Genomic DNA, 19480 nt, shown 5'->3' with positions numbered 1-19480 from the left:
TCCTGTGCATTATAGAGTCGTTGTCCATAGACTTTATGAAGAAGTGAAAGTCAAAATTAGAATCTCAGCAGGTATTTTAGAAAGCTTTAGAAGTGACATTGGATTCAAGCAAGGTTGCCCTCTATCCCTACTCTTTTTGGTCTATATATTGATAAATTGGAAGAGTGGCTAAATCTGCAAGGTGGAGATGTTGTTCAGTTGGGGGAGTTTGTGATAAAACTTCTTTTATATGTTGATGATATTGTATTGATTTCTAAATCGGCCCATGGGTTGCAAATGCACTTATATGCCCTTGAGCATTTTGTAGAGCAGTGGGGATGCAAGTCATTACTAGCAAGACCAAAATAATGATTTTCTCTAATAAAAGGAAGCAGAGCTAGCATACTTTCTTCTTTGAAGACAACATTCTTCAAGAAGTAAATGAGTACAAGTACCTTGGGATTGATTTCAACAACAAACTCAATTGGGAGGACTGCAGAAAGAAGAGAATTTTAGGAGGGTGGAAAGCATTATATGCTCTTTAAGACAGATGTAGAGAGGCAGAGTTATGGGATTGGAAAATGATTAGAGTGCTTTTTGGACTCCTAGTTTGTCCAGTGATGCTATATGGGTGTGAATTGTGGGCTAGTAGCACTTCCTTCTCAAAATGGAAACAAATTGAGAAAATCGAAAAAGGTTTGATCATGAGCAAGTTAAAAAAAAAAAGTTTAATACCTTATGAGATAATGTTGAGTGAAACAGGAGCAACTCCCATTGAAGCAATTGCTATGGTGCGGCTCATAAGATATATAAAAAGAATTAAGCAAATGAGAGTACGTATGGCCTAATGTTATTTTCAATGAAGGCATGAGTGAAAGAAAGAAAACATGGATGAAACAAAACTACACCTGGATGCAAAAATGGAATATCGACCTCAATGCATGTCCCACAAATAGCAAGGAGCTAAAGGATTTTGTTATGGAGAAGTTTTGTAAAAAGGTATGGGGAAAAGAGTTGGGTAGAAAGAAGAAATATTACATTGAGGAATTCAACCCTATGTGTGATCTACAACAAAAAGAGTTCATTGGAGCTAGCATTTCGTGGAGAGAAAAGGTTTTTATTTCTCAATTAAGGACCAACTAACATCAAATTCGGTGTGAAACAGGATGGTGAAAAAGGCCTAAAGAAGCTTGGGAAGAATGGGTGTGTACATTTTGGACATCTCGGGCTGTGGAATCCGAAAAACATTTCATTTTAGAATGTGATGCATTCAAAGACATCAAAAAAAGTTATGAGAACATGTTAGCATCGGTTTCTTGGCATTGTCTTTTTAGCAAGGGGATTGTTGGAAGGTTGGGCCAGCTCATCATCAATTTGAATCAGAAAAGGATTGAATTGCAAAAAGCGAAAAACAGGGAACTAATGGTCTCATAGACAATTTTTAGTCTTTTGAACCTTAAAATATCATTTCATATATATGACTAAGAAGCCACTAGCCACAGGAATCGAAAGAAAAAACGGCTAGGACATTGACGTATGTGTCCACTGTTGTCGAGATTGGTATCTGCTTGTGGTTACCCTTCGAGGGGACAGCTGTAGGGACTGAATTTGATATATGCGTGGTAGGGAGTGTATCCTTGACAGCGTGGTAGCCATCCTCTACAAATAAATACGTTGTGAAGTCTAAACAATAAAAAATCATGACTAGGAAAATTAAATACATAAGGCAGATTGGAAATGTTAAGAGTAAAATTTATATTAGTATAAATTTATTTAAATTTTAGATAAGATTATTTTTTTAAGTGGTACTAAACGAAGCATTAATATATTTAATCAAGTAAAATAGTTAAATTCAGTGGGTTTTCTAAGTACATGATGGAATTTCCACTATAGGAAATACCCATATTTGTTATCTCCACGCTTTATTATATTATATTGAATGTGAAGATAAGATAGAGTTACACATAAATATTTGTTGACGGCAAAAAAACAAATCCTTAAAAAAAGAGACCTTATGTTAAAAAGATTCTAACTATCATCTAAAAAGAGAGTGAATAAATTAAAATATCATTTTACTATCAGCAAACTAATCATTCATTAGTGACATCGCTAAGATCTTATTCTCATCTTGAATAATTTCATTTGAATCAATTTAAAAAAAAAATGAAGGCTTAATATAAATTTTGATCTATTTGTAGTTTTAAAACCATATTTCTGACAATGTTGCTTAAAAGGTTGAATAAATAAAAGTAAAACAGCAAATATAATATTAAACATTAATCCCCCGGATGCGGGTGGTTAACAGCTCAAAGGATATGTGGAAGGCGTATCACATGGGTAGGTGTCAGCCCCCATGCGCCACGAGTAATGATGCAGGTCAGGCGAGTTGGGCTCGCACAAGCTCATTAATGAAGACATTAACTTCGTCCATCCATTGCAAGGTTAACAGTGCCATGGCGCTCCATAAGCGAACTGCTCCCGCGGCTTTGTTGCATTCCTCTGCAGCTTCTTGGATTGCAGCGCTGTGCGTTTTTCTGAGTCTCTCTGCTAGCAAACACGGGCCCGTTAGTGCGTCGGGTTCTTATGATCCATTTGATGTTCTGTTGTTGTCTCGTTCAGAGCACTCTTCTATTTGCATTCACTCTCTGAACGCTGCAATGCCGCGCGAAAGGCTCAGGTTATTGAGCAGACGAGGTGGCTCTGGTGGCCGAGCGGCCTCTCAGCGATCTTCTGAAACACTGGAACCTGGGCGGAGCAGTCCACCGGCCACAAGAAGCGGAAGAGGCAGGGGTCGTGGGAGAATTGGGAGGGTTGAATGTGAGCATGCTGCTCATCCCACTGTGCGTTATCGCATTCCATGCTCTCTCGCTAATTCCACTTTCATAGTCTCTGTCACCATAGAAAAATGTGAAGATAACAGGGACCTGGGAGCCGCCCATCCTGAAGCACTTGCAGAACAGAGGAATGTGAATCCAGTGGATAACCTGCGCCCGGTCATGGGGAGTGCTTCGATGTTGAACCCAGCTGTTCCTGCAGGCCCAAGTGCGCCTGTTCGTGGTGAACCCACAGGCTCGGTGGCTCCACATTCTGACTCGGAGGACTCTCTTCAATACGGGTGTAGAGTCGTCGAGGAGCCTTATACTACTGACGATGACTGATACAGCATGACTATGTTTTGTTTTCGCAGCTATGGTTTGTCTCAGGTCTCTGACTGTCAATGTGTCGTTTATACTTATCATGACTATGTATTGTTTCGCGCAGTTACTGTTTGTCTCAGGTCTCTGTCTGTCCATGTGTCGTTTACACTCAGCACTGTGGCATGTTGGTCAAATGTATTGTCTCCGCTTTTGTTCAAATCTGTGTTGTGTCGAAGATGAAGTCAGCATACTGATGAAGGTTCACACTGTTTTGAACTCATGAGCTTTTTGTAATATGCCATTCACAGGGCAGAACTCTCAAGGCCATGGCCTTGCTGTAACTTTTTTGTATCAATAATAGAAGTAGCCAGATTGAGAAGAAAAAGAAGAAAAAAAAAAGGAGAAAAGAAAAGAAAAAAAAAATATTAAACATTAATCTATTAAATAAAAAATAATAAAGAAAAAACTTTAACATTTAGAACTTAAAATAAGATAATATTGAAGTGATAGTTAATGATTAAAGGTTTAAGAAATTAGTCACAAAGAAGTGTGAAAAGTCCAAAATAGGATAAAAATTAATTAATTTTCTAATTGAAGGGGTATTGCAAGAAAAGTAGTATTCTATATTTATTTAGTTAATTGGAATAAATCCTCTTTCCAACACCATTTCATGTGGTTTTCTTAGTTGCTACTTGCAATATTAAATTTCGCCAATTGTTAAGACCACTGTTGATAATATCGGCGATATATCGGCGATATTCGGAAATATCACGATATTTTCGGCAAAACGATATATCGCCGAGAAAATATCGCGATATTTTCAAAATATCGCGATATTTTCAAAATATCGGAAAATATCGGCAAAATATCGCGATATTTTGAAAATATCGGCAAAATATCGGCTATATTTAAAAATTTGAAAAAAATATTTTTTATGCTTACCGATATTTGCCGATATTTTGCCGATATTTTCGCCGATATTGCCGATAAGATATTTTTTGGACCCTCGCCGATATTTTGCCGATACCGATATTATCAACAGTGGTTAAGACATAGGCTCTTTTAAAGCAAAATTATTTCTTATAGATATTAAATTTAAATTATTCCTTATAGATATTATTTTTTATTCCTTTAAATTTGGCCAATTAAATTTGTTTTGATGATTATTCCATAATAATCTTTATAACGTTGATTACATAATTTATGTTAATTCAAGTCTTAATTAAGAATTCCTGTGAACTTTTGTTTTTAAACTTTAAATGACATTTAAAAAAACAAAAAGGAAAAGATGCTTTAATATCGTATTCATTTTTTCGCCTTGGGTGTCTATCTATATCATTTTTTATCTTATTTATAATACTTCTTAGTCTATATATATTTGTTAGGCTACTCAAAGAATTAATCATGTCATTAATGAAGATATTTAAATTTAATAACCTTTCCATGGGTATAATAACGTTAAAAAATGCTAGGTATTTTTACGAAGTGATACTATGAATTAGGAAGATCTATGTAAGTATTATTACGCATCAGAACAAATTACCATGCATTAGGACAAGGAGATAGCGATACTACCCTCCTTGACCTCAGTATTAGTAACACTTGCCTGCAAGAAAAAGTTGCGATGGTAAAGACATATCAACGACGACCATCAGGTAGCGTCGCCATCACCATCGTCATCACCGTCATCAGCACCAACTGCTTCAGCGCTTGAATCAACCATTATAATGTGTTCATTAGAAGCAATCCTAAAAACACTAAAAGGACCGCTGACAGCCAGTACCAAGGAGGACCTCACCTTGAGGGAGGAAATTCAAAGGGGTCCAAAGGTTTAGATTATAGATAACCGCAGGAAGATATTTCTAGGGAGCTACAAAAGATTAAGCTCCTAGAATTTTCAGGAGGGCGAGCTGGAGAAATGGCTTCAGTGGAACTTCAATCCATAGAATTAAGTGTTGAGGAATGCAAAGTTAATCTTGGGGTTTGTTTGACTAAGCTAAAAGTATATGTCACAGCCCTGGGAACTTATGATCTTGTCATAGGGATGGATTGATTATAAGTGTGAAAACACGAAATTTTACTACAGTAACTGATTTATTTTTCCTACTTATTTTCCACAATAAGTTATTTACAAAACCCTTCAGTAAACATCAAAGTAAATTCTACTGTAGTTGTCACATAATAGCATAGAGAAAAGAACAGAGAAATACAAGCACAAAAATCAATCACATCAACGCTGTTATTTTTGGACAATCGTCCCTGGAAAAACCCAATGCGGGAAAACGGTGCAACAAATAAGGGTTTATTTATTAATCTTTAGTAACAATCTCTTTACAAGGAATGATTCTGCAGAACATAGAGAAACTTTTAAGAAAACACTTGAGATAATTTTTCTCCTCACTTTGGAGAAATTCTGACACCCAGAGACCCTCCAGCCTTCTCTGCATCATCTACGTGAGAACTGCATCCCTAGTTGCGTTGTCTCTAAGAGATCTCCCTCTACATTGTCTCTCAGATGCACTGTGTCACCTCCTCCTCAGTCTTTGACTGATGTTGATGCCCTCCTCTTCCTTCACCATGCAACTCTCCCTCTGAAATCGATTTCTTACTCATTGAGAATTGATTTCCTTCGGGTTACTGAGTATTTTCTCGGTGTGTCTCCAACTGACCCTCAAGCCTCCTCTTGTACTTTCTTGTTGATGAAGCAATGGCCGAGATTAAGTCTCTAATCAACGGTTAATATTAAATGAGACTTGATCATCATCTCTTAGAAGCTTCTCACCCATATTTTCATTAATACCCATTAATATTTTTATTTTCCTAAGTTTAGACTTAGGAACCCTATTAAAAATATTAATTATTTTAATAAAATACAATCCGGATGGAATTTCACCAAACAATTTCTGGGTCTTGGAGATCTCATGTGTTCTAGCCCCTCCACAAATTTTCGAGCTAGAGCACATCCAATGCTACCCAAAATCAACAAGAAGCTCATCAAGCTTGGGCAGATTGTTACAGAAAAATAATTCTCCACATAATTGATAAAAGAGAGGCAATCCAAATCCAAGGTATTAAGAAGAAGGTATCTTTAGGCCTCATCTCAGCAATGTAAATGAAGTGTTTTTTAAGAAAAGGTTGTCAGGTGTATGTAGTTAAGGAGGTAATCAAGGAAAAAAGACTGTCCTTAGAGCAATATCTGGTGTTATCTGAATTTCCAGATGTTTTTCCAAAGGAACTATCAAGATTACCTCCTGAAAGAGAGTTGGATCTCATAATAGAATTGAAACATGGTACATAATCAATCTCTAAAACACCCTATAGAGTGACAGATCCAGAACTTCACGAGTTACAAATTCAGTTGAAGGAACTATTGGATATAGGACACATTCAACTCAGTATTTCACCTTGGGGTGCTCCTGTAATTTTTGTCAAGAAGAAAGATGGTTACTTGCGGCTATGCATAGACTAAAGACTTAAATCAAGCTACAGTAAAGAATAGGTATTCAATGCCTCGAATTGATGACCTCCTCGACCAAATGAAAGGAGCTTCTGTCTTTTTAAAAATTGATTTACAGTCAGGTTACCATCAATTAAGAATTAAGGACAGTGATATTTCTAAGACTACATTCTGAACATGCTTCGGGCATTATGAGTTCATGGTAGTACCATTTGGGTTGACCAATGCCTCAGCAGCATTCATGAATCTTAGGAATAGTGTTTTCCAAAAGTATCTTGACCACTTTGTATAAGTCTTCTTAGATGATATTCTCATATACTCCAAAAATGAGAAGGAGCATGAAAAACATTTGTAGATAGTATTATCTTTTCTCAGGGAACATCATTTATATGGAAAATTATCCAAGTGTTCCTTCTTTCAAAACAAGATTCATTACTTAGGTCATATTATATCTGGTGAAGGGATCTCAGTAGATCCTGAGAAAGTAAAAGTAATCATAGAATGACTAATACCGAAGAATGCACATGAAGTGCAAGTGCGAAGTTTTATGAGTTTAATGGATACTATCGAAGGTTTGTAGAAGGGTTCTCAAAAATTACAAAGCCTATCACGACCCTCCAGCGTAAAGGAGTTAAGTACGAGTGGTCCGAGGAATTTCACATCGCATTCTCTAAGATTAAAAGACTATTAACTAGTGCACCAATCTTACAAGTTCCTGACATGGATAAAGATTTTACTGTATGTACTGATGCATCCAAGCAAGGATTAGGTGCAGTATTAATGCAAGATAGAGGAGTAATAGCATATGCCTCAAGGAAGTTAAAGCCTCATGAAGAACTCTACACCACTCATTACTTAGAATTGTCCGTTGTAGTACTAGCATTAAATATATGGAGACACTATCTTGTACGAAGAAGCTTTATGCTTAAAAAGAAACCAACAAAGTTTGCAATATTTGTTTACCCAAAGGGACTTGAATGTTAGGCAAAGATGATGGAGTGAATTCTTAAGTGAGTATGGCTTTGGAATTTCATACATTAAAGGAAAAGAGAATATAGTGGCAGATGCTCTAAGTAGGAGGCCAAGGATCTTTTCTCTTATACCCATTAAGATAGACTTGAGGGAGCGAGTGCTAGAACATCTCTTGGAAAACGGTTGGTATTTAAAAGTGAGATCCAGGCTTGATAGTAACGGTCCAAGAGAACCTAAGTTTGACAGATATGAACTAGAGGATGATGGATTGTTGTGATTCCATGGCAGAATGTAGATTCCTGATAAAGGGGATCTCTGAAACACCATCCTTAAAGAAGCCCCACAAAGCACTATATTGTGTGCATCCTGGTGTAAAGAAAATGTATATTGATACAAAGAAACTCTTCTTTTGGGCAAGAATGAAGCGTGATATTGTCAAATTCATTGCACAATGTCTTGAATGTCAACAAGTGAATGTTGATCATTGGCACCTAGCGGGTCTCCAGCAACCTCATGACATCTCTATGACCAAATGGGAGGTGATTCCTATGGATTTTATCGTTGGGCTACCTCTTACCCCACAAAGTCATAATGCCATTCTGGTTGTGGTGGATAAATTAACAAAAAACGCCCATTTTATTCTTGTAAGAGATACCTATGAAGTTGTTGACGTAGCTCAAGTATTTATAAATGAAATCATTAGATTTCATGGAATCCCCAAGAAAGTCATATCAGATAGGGATTCATGATTCACTTCAAGGTATTGGAATTGTATGCAGTCAACTTTAGGAACTCAACTAAATTTAAGTACATCTTATCATTGATGGACAAACATAAAGGGTGAACCAAGTACTAGAAGATATGCTAAGAATGTACGTTATGGATCAACAAACACTTTGGGAAAAGTAATTTACCTTGGTTGAATTTGCATACAATAGCAGTTACCACAGTTCAATCTGAATGCTTCCATTTGAAGCATTATACTATAGACCTTGCAGAACATTGTTAAGTTGTGACAGGTTAGAAGATCAGGTGATAGTGTGGCCAGAATTAATTCAAGAGATGAAGGAACAGATAAAATAAATTTTGGTAATGGTTAAAGGTGACACAAGATAGATAAAAGAGTTATGATGATGCTCACTACACAGATAGTAATTATGAAGTATGGGATCAAATTTTTATCCGCATCAGACCAAACAAAAGAATTATCTAGTTTGGCAAAGGAACAAAGTTGTCACCCTGGTTTATTAGGCCATTCAAAGTTCTGGAAAAAGTTAGACCTCTCACCTATCGTCTTGCATTGCCATCCCACTTGCATAAAGTTCATAATGTTTTTTCATGTATCTGTATTAAGACTTATATAGCTGACAAATCTCATAACCTTCAATGGAAGGAACTGTAGGTATCAAACGAAGAAACCATTATGTATACTGGAACGTAGGGTTCGACAGCTCAGGTCTCTCTTGGTAGACCAAGTTAAGGTCCAGTGGAACAATTATAGTCCTGGATCGGCTACTTGGGAAGACACAGAGGCCATATGTCAGAAATACCCCAACTTGTTTTGATTTTGAAGCACTTAAAACCGTATTGTATATCTTTACCTTATTTTGGTGTGATACTATTATTTTGAACTGTTCTATAACTATGAAGCATTACGTATAAGAATAATTTCAAATTATTTGCTTAACATTGCTTGTACATGGATACCAATATGAAATATGTTATTTGCTTAACACCAATATGAAGTCTATTATTTGTTTCACATTGTTGGTACATGATACTAATATGAATTATGAATTAGGTTATAGATGTGATGTCTCTAATTTTATTTTGATAAGATGGAAATAAAAGAATGACTACACTTGACTACTTAATATGAAAACGAACTTACAGATGCATTGGCTAAACATAATCAAATATGTTATATAAACATAGATCAATATCGTAGATAGCAACATATTTGGAATGCACAGAAACTGTTATTTGAATACAATTTGCTTTGAATATATTGATGCATATGTTATAATGTGTGGACAAGTGTTTACATTGTAGATAGTATCATTATCAAACCGACCACGTGATGACAAAACTCCAAGAACAATTGAAGCTCAATAATATTCCATGATAGAGTGTTGACCTTGGTCCTACTAGGAGGGGTGGAGGTGTTTCCAACCGTTTATCCTCCAAAACTTGGATTCATGTAAGGATTGTGCGAGTCACGCTCCCCTAGATGTGTGATGATGACTACCAGATGCCTACTGGAAAATTAGGTCGATATAGTTGACGATATCACCCTTGAGGTTTATGAATGGCTAGATCAGTATAGCTACTGCCATGGCATATTCTAGTAGAGGACGGATAGGATGGGAGCATGAGAGATTAGGAAGGATAGGATGATTCTAGAATAACTTGGGAGTCTGGCGAGGGCAGGGCTTGACTATTAAAATTATAAACCTATTATATTCAAAACACAAATTTTAAAATTTCTTCACATTAAATAAGTATTTAATCACAGATCAAAATCTTTATATGATTACACTAGTTGCTAAAATAATTACTGATATACTATATAAACCTTAACATTGGGACGAAGTTTTTTGAAGGAGAGGTGTATGTAATGACCCACCTCAAGTTATAGGGAATATAGAAATATTAGCATGCATACGAGACATGCATATGATAGCTACATATGCATGTATCACATGCACTGCACTAGTATGTGTACTAACTAATTATGGTAAATGTCCAAGTAAAAAGCGATGAATTAATTATCGAAGTGTTAAGTAAATACTAACGTACAAGAATCTAATGAATAATTGTTGTGAAATAATTATGCCACCATCACAATATATAACTAATACATACAATGAATTTTGCAAGCTAAAAGGGGATTGAAATATATATATATATATATTTGTTCAAAAAGGACAAATAACATAAAAAAATTGATAATTAATACCTAAACAAATTCAACTATTAATTAATGATTATATAAATTTGTTAAATGTATAAATTTAATAAAAGGATTAAAATAATGGTACCAACTACATCTAATAAAAGTAATAATGCATTGGTAGTAATGTATGGACATAATGATTGTAATGGCACTTAATAAAATAAATATCCTACTTACCATTAACCCACTGTTGATAATATCGGCGATATATCGGCGATATTAGAAAATATCGCGATATTTTCGGCAAAACGACATATCGCCGAGAAAATATCGCGATATTTTCTGTTTTGAAAATATCGCGATATTTTCAAAATATCGGCAAATATCGGAAAATATCGGCAAAATATCGCGATATTTTGAAAATATCGGCAAAATATCGCCTATATTTAAAAATTTGAAAAAATTATTTTTTATGCTTGCCGATATTTGCCGATATTTTGCCGATATTGCCGATAAGATATTTTCTGGACCCTTGCCGATATTTTGCCGACACCAATATTTTCAACACTGCATTAACCTAATAATATATGACCGCCTCTAAATTTCAGAAGGAGCACCCTGGATGTGAGAGTTCGCTCCACTTGTGAATGAATTAGAGTTAGAAACCCTTTATTTTAAACCGAGATGTGGAGATGGTGGGGGGAGGGCAATGAAAGAGGGGATGTTATAAGAGAATCGAAGATGACAAAAAGGCGGAGTTCTTTTGTTCTTTCACAGATAGAGAAGGAAATACGGAGAAAGTTATAGACAGAGAGGAAGTTTGAGCAATTGTTCTTGGAGTTTTGGGCACGGTGGCCAGGAGACCTCTAATTTGAAGTCTTCTGGGTCTGGGACTAGATAGGTTGATCCCAGATAGGATGGGAGAAAATGGTTGGTTTGGTAGTGGGAGCAGGAGAAGCCACAGACAAGAAACATCTCCAAATTGATTTCCAGGGATTCTTCCACAATTTAATTTTTAAATTCCAGTTCAAATTTATTTTCTGGTTAAATTTCACAATTAGGGCATTAATGCAAATTGTCAAATTCTAAGTTCCTTTGTTCAAATTTTAAAAAATGGGTTTCACATTTAGGATGGGAACTACTTGGGAAACCTTGATTTTGGTAGTGCGGCCTCATTTTCCTGTTCCACATTTTTCACTCCCCTCTGCACATGACATGCCCTATTTTGTCATATTTCCTCTTTGGGTCCACATGACCACTAGATCCACAAGGATTTGGTACCCCCCCCTTGTCCACATGTCTACATCGGACCTAGAACGTTGCCCTGGAGGTCGATGCGGCTAAAAAAAAGATAAAAGCATATCATGGTCACATACAAAAGGAAATAATACCACAAAATGCAAAAGATGGTCGAGACAATAAAATTTAGCACATGGGAAAAAGTCGAGCATGAGCTCTACCCCTTTATCATTATGGCCATCACCCTGATTCCTAGGGCCCTCTTATGTGCCCCCTGCATCATTAAGGAACGCATGCATGTCCCAACCCCTAGTGGACAATGAACTACCTTAAGGGGGAAGTCATTTCTATATCATACACAACATGCTCTCATCCCCTGGAGCCCCGAGCAGTAAAATAAAATAAAAATCAATAAAAGGAAAAAGGAAAATGAAGAAGGGTGGAAAAACAAAGGTTGGGGTAACTCATGTACCACGATTGCTCCCTCCTACATTCATACACCCAAATATGTGGACATCCCTCATCATTACCACCCTTGAGCCCATGGCATTTGGCCTTGAGACCCTTGTGTCCCAATCCACCTCATCATTATCCACATGACACCTACCACTTGAAGGATGTACCTTGGACATGTCCTTCCCTTTAGGGGTTGGGAACACCTAATAGGGTTGTTTATTAGCCACTCCTACCTAGGGAGGTAACACCATTACATGCTCAAAGCCCCAAATTTGGAAGGGAAACCCATTATGAAGTCTCATTTGTGCCCTTGACTAACAAGCTTGTTTCACTTAGATGCACTAATGAATTATTGTACCTGAGGGTGAGGAGACACATTGGATCTTATGCGTAATTGGCTGGTGGTTTCATCATGGGTTGGGTAATTTAACTAAATCCCAACTTCCCAAGCCCACTAGAGGATCATATTGACACTTGTAGGGGATGCATTGATAGTCATGAGACTCCGTCATGTGATATAGCATTGTCTCATCTTGTGGGTGCCCTCAACACCCTCAACACCTTGTTCATTGCCCCACATCATATGCGAGATGATGCACTTGGACCAGCAGTGCCCCCAGTTGGCTTAGCAATATATATAGGGTTTGGCAATTGATCTGAGGCCTAGAGGAGGTTTGTCTCATCATTGAGACATGGGAAGGAAAGCACCATCTTCCATGCCCTCATTTGGAGCAGTATACAGGCTTATTTTTCATCAAGAGACCCATGAGACCATGACTTGTACCCCAAAGCCACTTTGGAGCACCACATAAAATTAATCAGCTCTATTTCTTTGTTTTGCACTTGTTCTCTAATATAATAATGTTGAATTTCAACAAGTTTTGTTTTTTAATGATAAATTGCATTCTTCATCATCTTGATGGTATTTTGGTTGTCACATTGTAAATTTGTAGGTTGCAATTGTGGAAGCTTCAAATCACTTGAAATATTTCGTAACCGACTTGCTTCACAAGTTGCTCCAATAGTTGTTTTGTGTTCTACTTCTATTATTGAAAGTGCTACCGAAGGTTTCTTTTTCTTTCCCATGAAATTACTCCACTACCAAGGGAAAAAGCATAACCTTTTGTAGATTTCTTGTCATCTATATCACCTATTCAATTTGCATCTGAAAATCCTTTCAGCATGAAGTTTTCATTTTTTTCCAATAATACCAAACTGTAAGGTGCTTTTGATATATCTAAGTACTCTTTTTGCTGGATTTCAATGTGTTTTCCTGGAACAATTTTAAAATCTTGATAACATTCCAGCTACAAAATTTATGCTCGGTCTGGTTGTGGTAAGATAAATTAATCCTCCAACAAGTTGACAATAAAACAATTCTTTCTCTACTTCATATTTATGATCTTTCGAAAGTTTTATATTTACCTCCATTGGAGTTGAGTTTTACTTGGATTACAATCTTGTATTCTAAATTTTTGCAATAGTTCTGAAGCATGCTTTGTCTATGAGATAGAAATTCTATGTGATTGTTTACAGACTACAATACCAAAGCAATAATGTAACAAGCCCAAGTCAGTCGTATCAAATTATTTAGAAAAACTATAATTTTCTCCATGTATCAAATCATTATTGTCACCTATAATTATCAAGTCATCAACATATACAACCATAATTATAATTTCTTCACCTTTTTCTTTGATATATAAGTTAGGGTTAGAATCACTTCTTTTGAAACTTTTTGATTTAAGATGCTTGTTAATATTTTCATAACATGCTCGAGGGGCTTGTTTTAGTTTATACAAAGCCTTCACCAACTTACATACTAAGTTTTATTTTCCTTCAGCTACAAATCCTTCAGGCTGCTCCATATATACTTCTTCTTGTAAATCTCCATTCAAGAATGCACTTTTAACATCCATTTGGTGTACCTGCCATCCAAATTGTGCTACAATAGCTAATAACATTTTGATTGTTATTAATATTGCAGTAGGAGCAAACATTTTCTCATAATCAATACCTTATTTTTGTGCATATCTCTTTGCAGCCAGCCTGGATTTATATTTATCAATGGAACCATCTGGTTTGAATTTTTGTGTGGTACACCCATTGACAGCCTATTATTTTTCTTATTTTTGGGTAATTCAACTAACTTAAGTGTTTTTTCTTATCCAAAAATCATATTCAATTTGCATGACATCTCTCTGTTCTTGTTTTCGATTTGCTTCATTAAAAGACACTGGCATAAGAATGCACAACTTCACTCGTTATAGCAAGATTTACCTAATGTGGTGATTGTGACCTTGTCCTTCTGTTGTATTTCATTTGGCTTTACGACTTGAATACTGACTACCATCTTTTTCTTCAAACTCTACATTATTTTTTTCCATTTATCTGTCCTCTTCTCTTCCATGCCTTCTATATGTAACAAGCGTTTTGAACTCATGCTCATCGTCATCACCCTACAAAGCTTCACCTTTCCATTTGGATTGATGGACATGCAGAGGTCTTTCATCAAAAATGACATCTCTACTTATAACAACCTTTTTGTTTACTAGATCACGTAACTTATATGCATTTGATTCGGTACCATATCCAATAAAGATGCATTTTCTACTCTTAGCCTCCAACTTATGTCTATCTGAATTAGAAATATGTGATTATGCTAAATAGCCTAAAACTTTGAGATTGGATACATTCGATTTCCTTCCTAACCAAGTTTCATAAGGGTCTATTCACAAACTACCTTTGTCAGACTGTGATTTAAAAAAAAAACTGATGTCTGCATTGCTTCATCCCAAAACCTGTCACTAAGATGATGTCATTTTCACATACACCTAGCCATTTCCACAATAAATCTGGTTTTCCTCCCTGTTACCCCATTTTATTGAGGTGTCTTGGCAATAGATGTTTGTTTTTTAATACCATGATGATAGAAAAAACCATGACAACCATTTGATTCATATTCACGTCCTTTATCACTTCATAAATCTTAATGCATTTACAGCTTTCATTTTCAACCATAGCTTTGATTTTTTTAAAGTGACAAAAACATCAAATTTGTTCTTCAAAAAATACATCCATATTTTCCATGAGAAATCATCAATGAATGTGACAAAATATTTAGCACCTCTAAGAGATTGGGTTCTCATGGGACCACAAACATCACTATGAATTAATTGAAGTACCTGATTTTCTCTGGTTTTGTTGTTATCAAATTTGAAACGATGTTGATTTCTTGCAATACATGTCTCGCATACACCTTTGTCTTCTCCAATAATCAATATTAGGCAATCCAACCACCAAGTTATGTTTATGCAGCAACTTTAAATAAAAATTATTGAGATGACCCTATCTTTCTTGCCATAATTGATTTTGAGATGCAACATGTCAAAAAACTCCTTGTTGCCGTGGAAAGCCATCAAATATATACATACCATTGCACTACAATCATCCAGCTATAATATTATTGTTATGGTCTTCAATTATACATTGCTTCTTATCAAACACAATAGTTAGATTTTATCAGTGATTTTACTAACTAAAAGAAGATTTGTTGTTAAGCTAGGAACATATAAGGCATCCTATATGGTTCTAATACTATCTCTTGAAGTTTTCATGGGTACATCACCTTTGCCCTGTACTTCATGGGAACTGTCATCACCAAGAATAAAAATTTCATTATCACAAGGAGCAAGTTTTAAAAAACTTCTTGTTTACTAGTCATATGCTTCATGGCTCACAAATCAATATACCAAACACATTGAGAAGCAAAGGTATCAATATTAGAAGCCATAAACAAATAATTAGTGGCAGATTCTTGAGGAACAATTGTATTGTTTTCAACAAAATAACTTTTATGTCTACCCCCCCTTCTTCTTCTTCTACAATATTCTCTACCTCTAGTCCTCTCAGCTTCATGTTATTGTTTAAGATAACACTATTCTTTAGTACGATTATTCTTGCAACAATAATTGCAATGCTTAGAACTTTCATAAGTACTTGTCTGATTTGAAGAATTTGATTTCTAATTTTGATTTTGACACCAATTAGATCTTCTTCCTTGATGGCGTCTGTGATGACCTCTTCCTCTGTGTCTTCCTATAAAATCTTGATCTAGTGTAGGTTCTTTCTTCTTGAGTCTTTGCTCTTTTTGGAGTAAGCCTAGAGCTTCTTCAAATGTGGGGGTTTCATTTTGAGAAGAGATACAAAATGAAGTCAAAAAATGTTGGTAATCCTCTGGTAGGCTATTAAGAGGAATAGTGATGGATTTTTATCTTTAATATCTGAATCAATTGCTAAAAGTCAGTGACAATATACTCAAGAGAAACAAAGGATATATGCTGCCCTTGACAATTATTTCCTTCCTTGTGCAACTTCAGCTTCCCCTTTGCCTTCCGCCTTTGATCTGCTTCGGCATTTCCAATGATTACTAAAATCTTGATATTTTAGTAAAATATTTGGAAGTAGTTATATGATTAGGCTTGGGTTGGAAGTCAAGACTCAATAGTCAACGAGACTGAAGCATCTACTTATGGACTTTTGACAACCATGCACATCCTCCTTAGGGCAGTGGTGATTTGTTCTTCTAACAGTGTATTTTCGAGTTTCACTCGACAGAATGTGAGGCTGTACATATAAATTTATCAGAGACATACACATCATAGGCATGGCGGAAAAGCCCTGAGAGGCTCACTGTATTCCTCTCTCCTTATCCAAATAATGTTTATGATACAAATATAAATACATGAGGAAATTTGTCTCAAGATAGTGTGTCTATCTTGGACACTTTGGTTGATCAAATATCTCAACCACAGACTAATCTAGGAGCCTAATTAGTTGGAGAGAATCTCTCAACCAACTAGACCTAAACTGACTCCTATCTATGAGGAACAAACCCAATCTAGAAAAGTAGGATTAAATCCAACTTTTATGATTTTAATTAATTTAATTATTTTGGACTTAGAATTGTTTTTATCATATGAGAGTGAGGCTAACATCTTTGCTTTATCAGAAGACATTCAAAGTTGTTCAATAGCTGGGGAAAGAAGTAATCCTGTAAGGTACTGCAAGATCATATCTACTTATTAAATACATGTCTTGTATCTAGCAGATTTTACCCAGGACTGGACCACAAGAACTGTGGGGTCAAACCTCCCCACCTAACCATTAGACCACATCCTTGGGAATTACCATTTAGGATTTATTTTGAGAGATAGTTCCGATTGGTATGTGTTCAAATATTGGAACCCATAACCCATTCTACATTAAGTCTCCTTAAAAAATCATCAGCAAATTACAGGTTTGAAAATTTTCTACATTGTTGCATGTTATTTTTGGAATAAGTAATTTTGTATTAGGGTATTTGTCCGATTGTTATTGGAATTTTGTTATTTGTATTTATTTTAGTTGTTTGATTCTTACAATCAGCATATTTTCATCTTAATTCCACTCCAGAACTATTAAGCATTGGACCACATCCTTGGGACTTACCATTAAGGATTTATCTTGAGACATAGTTCCAATTGGTATGCGTTTAAATATTGGAACCCATTATACATTAAGTCTCCTTAAAAAATCATCAGAGTTTGAAAAATTTCTACATTGTTGCATGTTATTTTTGGAATAAGTAATTGTGTATGAGGGTATTTTTCCGATTGTTATTGGAATTTTGTTATTTGTAGTTATTTTAGTTGTTTGATTCTTACAATCAGCATAGTTTCATCTTAACTCCACTCTAGAACTATTAAGCACCAAGAGGGATCAAAAGGAAACTGAGATGCAAAACTCCCAGTGCTTAAAGGGATCTTGACTTAAGATGGATCTCTGCTGGTTTGTGTGTGTATTAAATTTTAATTAATGTTGACTTAAAATGGATATATATTGGTTTGTATGTATTAGTTAATATTTGATATTCTGTTTTGGAATTTTTTATTTTTATTTTTATTTATAAAGGTTACACATCTCATCCATGTTGGGCTGTTATTTTTTCTATTTTTAAAAAATATTATACTGTGCCCTTTTCTACCACAAGTCACATCAATGTTAGGCATGGGTGTAACTTATCTCCCTCATACTGGTCTGAATAATGCTCCTAGCTTCTCTCGGTCTAATGAGAATATTGATATACTGTTTTTTTAACTAAGGAATGTGTTCTTCGAGTTGAACTGGGACTGCATACATATTGACTTATCCTTGATTAGTTCCAAGGAGTATCTGATTGGAGAGGAAAGAACACTGAAAATTTTGTAAATAATGACTGTCTGGGTGTTGAAATGAAGAGATTAGTATGGTTTCCTATGTAAGTATGCTTACCTCAGTTGTTTTTTTTTGCAGGTTCACAGAAGTGACACAACCTGGCTTGTTACGAGATAAGAATGCTGCAAAGAAATTGATGGATCTGGGTCTCGTTTTTACACCCATGGATCAAGTAATTAAGGAGGCAGTTTCTAGTTTAAAAGAAAAAGGCTTCTTGAATTGAATAATGACTATTTGTATGATCAGATCTTACGCAGTGTGGAAATGAAGGCCAACGGACTTCTTATCCAGCCGCAAAGAGAAATATTTCTGAATTAGTCGATGTGGACCCACTGAATGACGTTCATCGTTTTCCATTGTATATCATGCATGTCAGTTTGTTTGAGATGATTGTCATTATAGTCAACTCTAGTAAAATTTGAACACTACCTTTCTAAGGATTTGATAATGATAAAATATTTTTTACATGATTGTCATTATAGTCAACTCTAGTAAATTTGAACACTACCTTTCTAAGGATTTGATAATGATAAAATATTTTTTACAATATTCTCTAAGTTTAGAAAATTAAGCTCATTACATGCAGAAGCGTTTGTAAACGAAAGGTACAAGGTAACACTACCCCTAAAATATATGATTCGATTGTAACAAGGATGAAAATGGAAAATGGGAACTTAAGTGAAAGTAGGTGAACCACCTTCCTCTTTCTTTTCTTTTTTAAAATAGGGCTGAATTGAGGTATATTGTAAAAATGGGATGTTAGGGATATTTCTTTTTTAAAATAGGGCTGAATTGAGGTATATTGTAAAAATGGGATGTTAGGGATATTTTATAATAATAAAAATTTAAGTTTAAAGTTATATTGAAGTCAGAAATTAAATTAATCTATAAAAAAAAAATTGCTAAAATTTTATGAAAGTGCATACTCTATTTTTTATTTGGATTTGTTAAAAGTCTATGAAAGTGTATATTCTATTTTTATTTGGATATGTTAAGTATGCATATTCTATTTTTTAAAATTTGTTTGACATTAACACAGTGATATAATTGTTAAAATATGCGACTGCGGTCTAAATCCACTTTGGACAG

The 19480-nt window shown here is 35.3% G+C and overlaps 1 protein-coding gene across 2 annotated transcripts in view; it reads left to right on the top strand.

Annotated features, from left to right (window-relative positions):
* The window catches only part of LOC149163103 (cinnamoyl-CoA reductase 1-like), a 244089-nt gene extending 225233 nt beyond the window's left edge, over positions 1 to 18856 (top strand). Inside the window, exon 7 of one of the 2 annotated variants that reach the window (XM_089437533.1) lies at positions 18470 to 18856. In XM_089437533.1, the coding sequence (XP_089293659.1) occupies positions 18470 to 18614 (145 nt within the window). In that variant the 3' untranslated portion in view covers positions 18615 to 18856. The remainder of the gene's footprint in view (positions 1 to 18469) is intronic. The other variant, XM_089437535.1, reaches the window with a different exon arrangement.
* The last annotated feature ends 624 nt before the right edge of the window (positions 18857 to 19480 follow it).

The sequence above is a fragment of the Pinus tabuliformis genome, chromosome 5_2, assembly GCF_031772625.1.
Source record: "Pinus tabuliformis cultivar Carrire ecotype Pingquan chromosome 5_2, CPIR1, whole genome shotgun sequence".
Taxonomy (NCBI): Eukaryota; Viridiplantae; Streptophyta; class Pinopsida; order Pinales; family Pinaceae; genus Pinus; species Pinus tabuliformis.
This window is presented reverse-complemented; position numbering and strand designations above follow the sequence as displayed.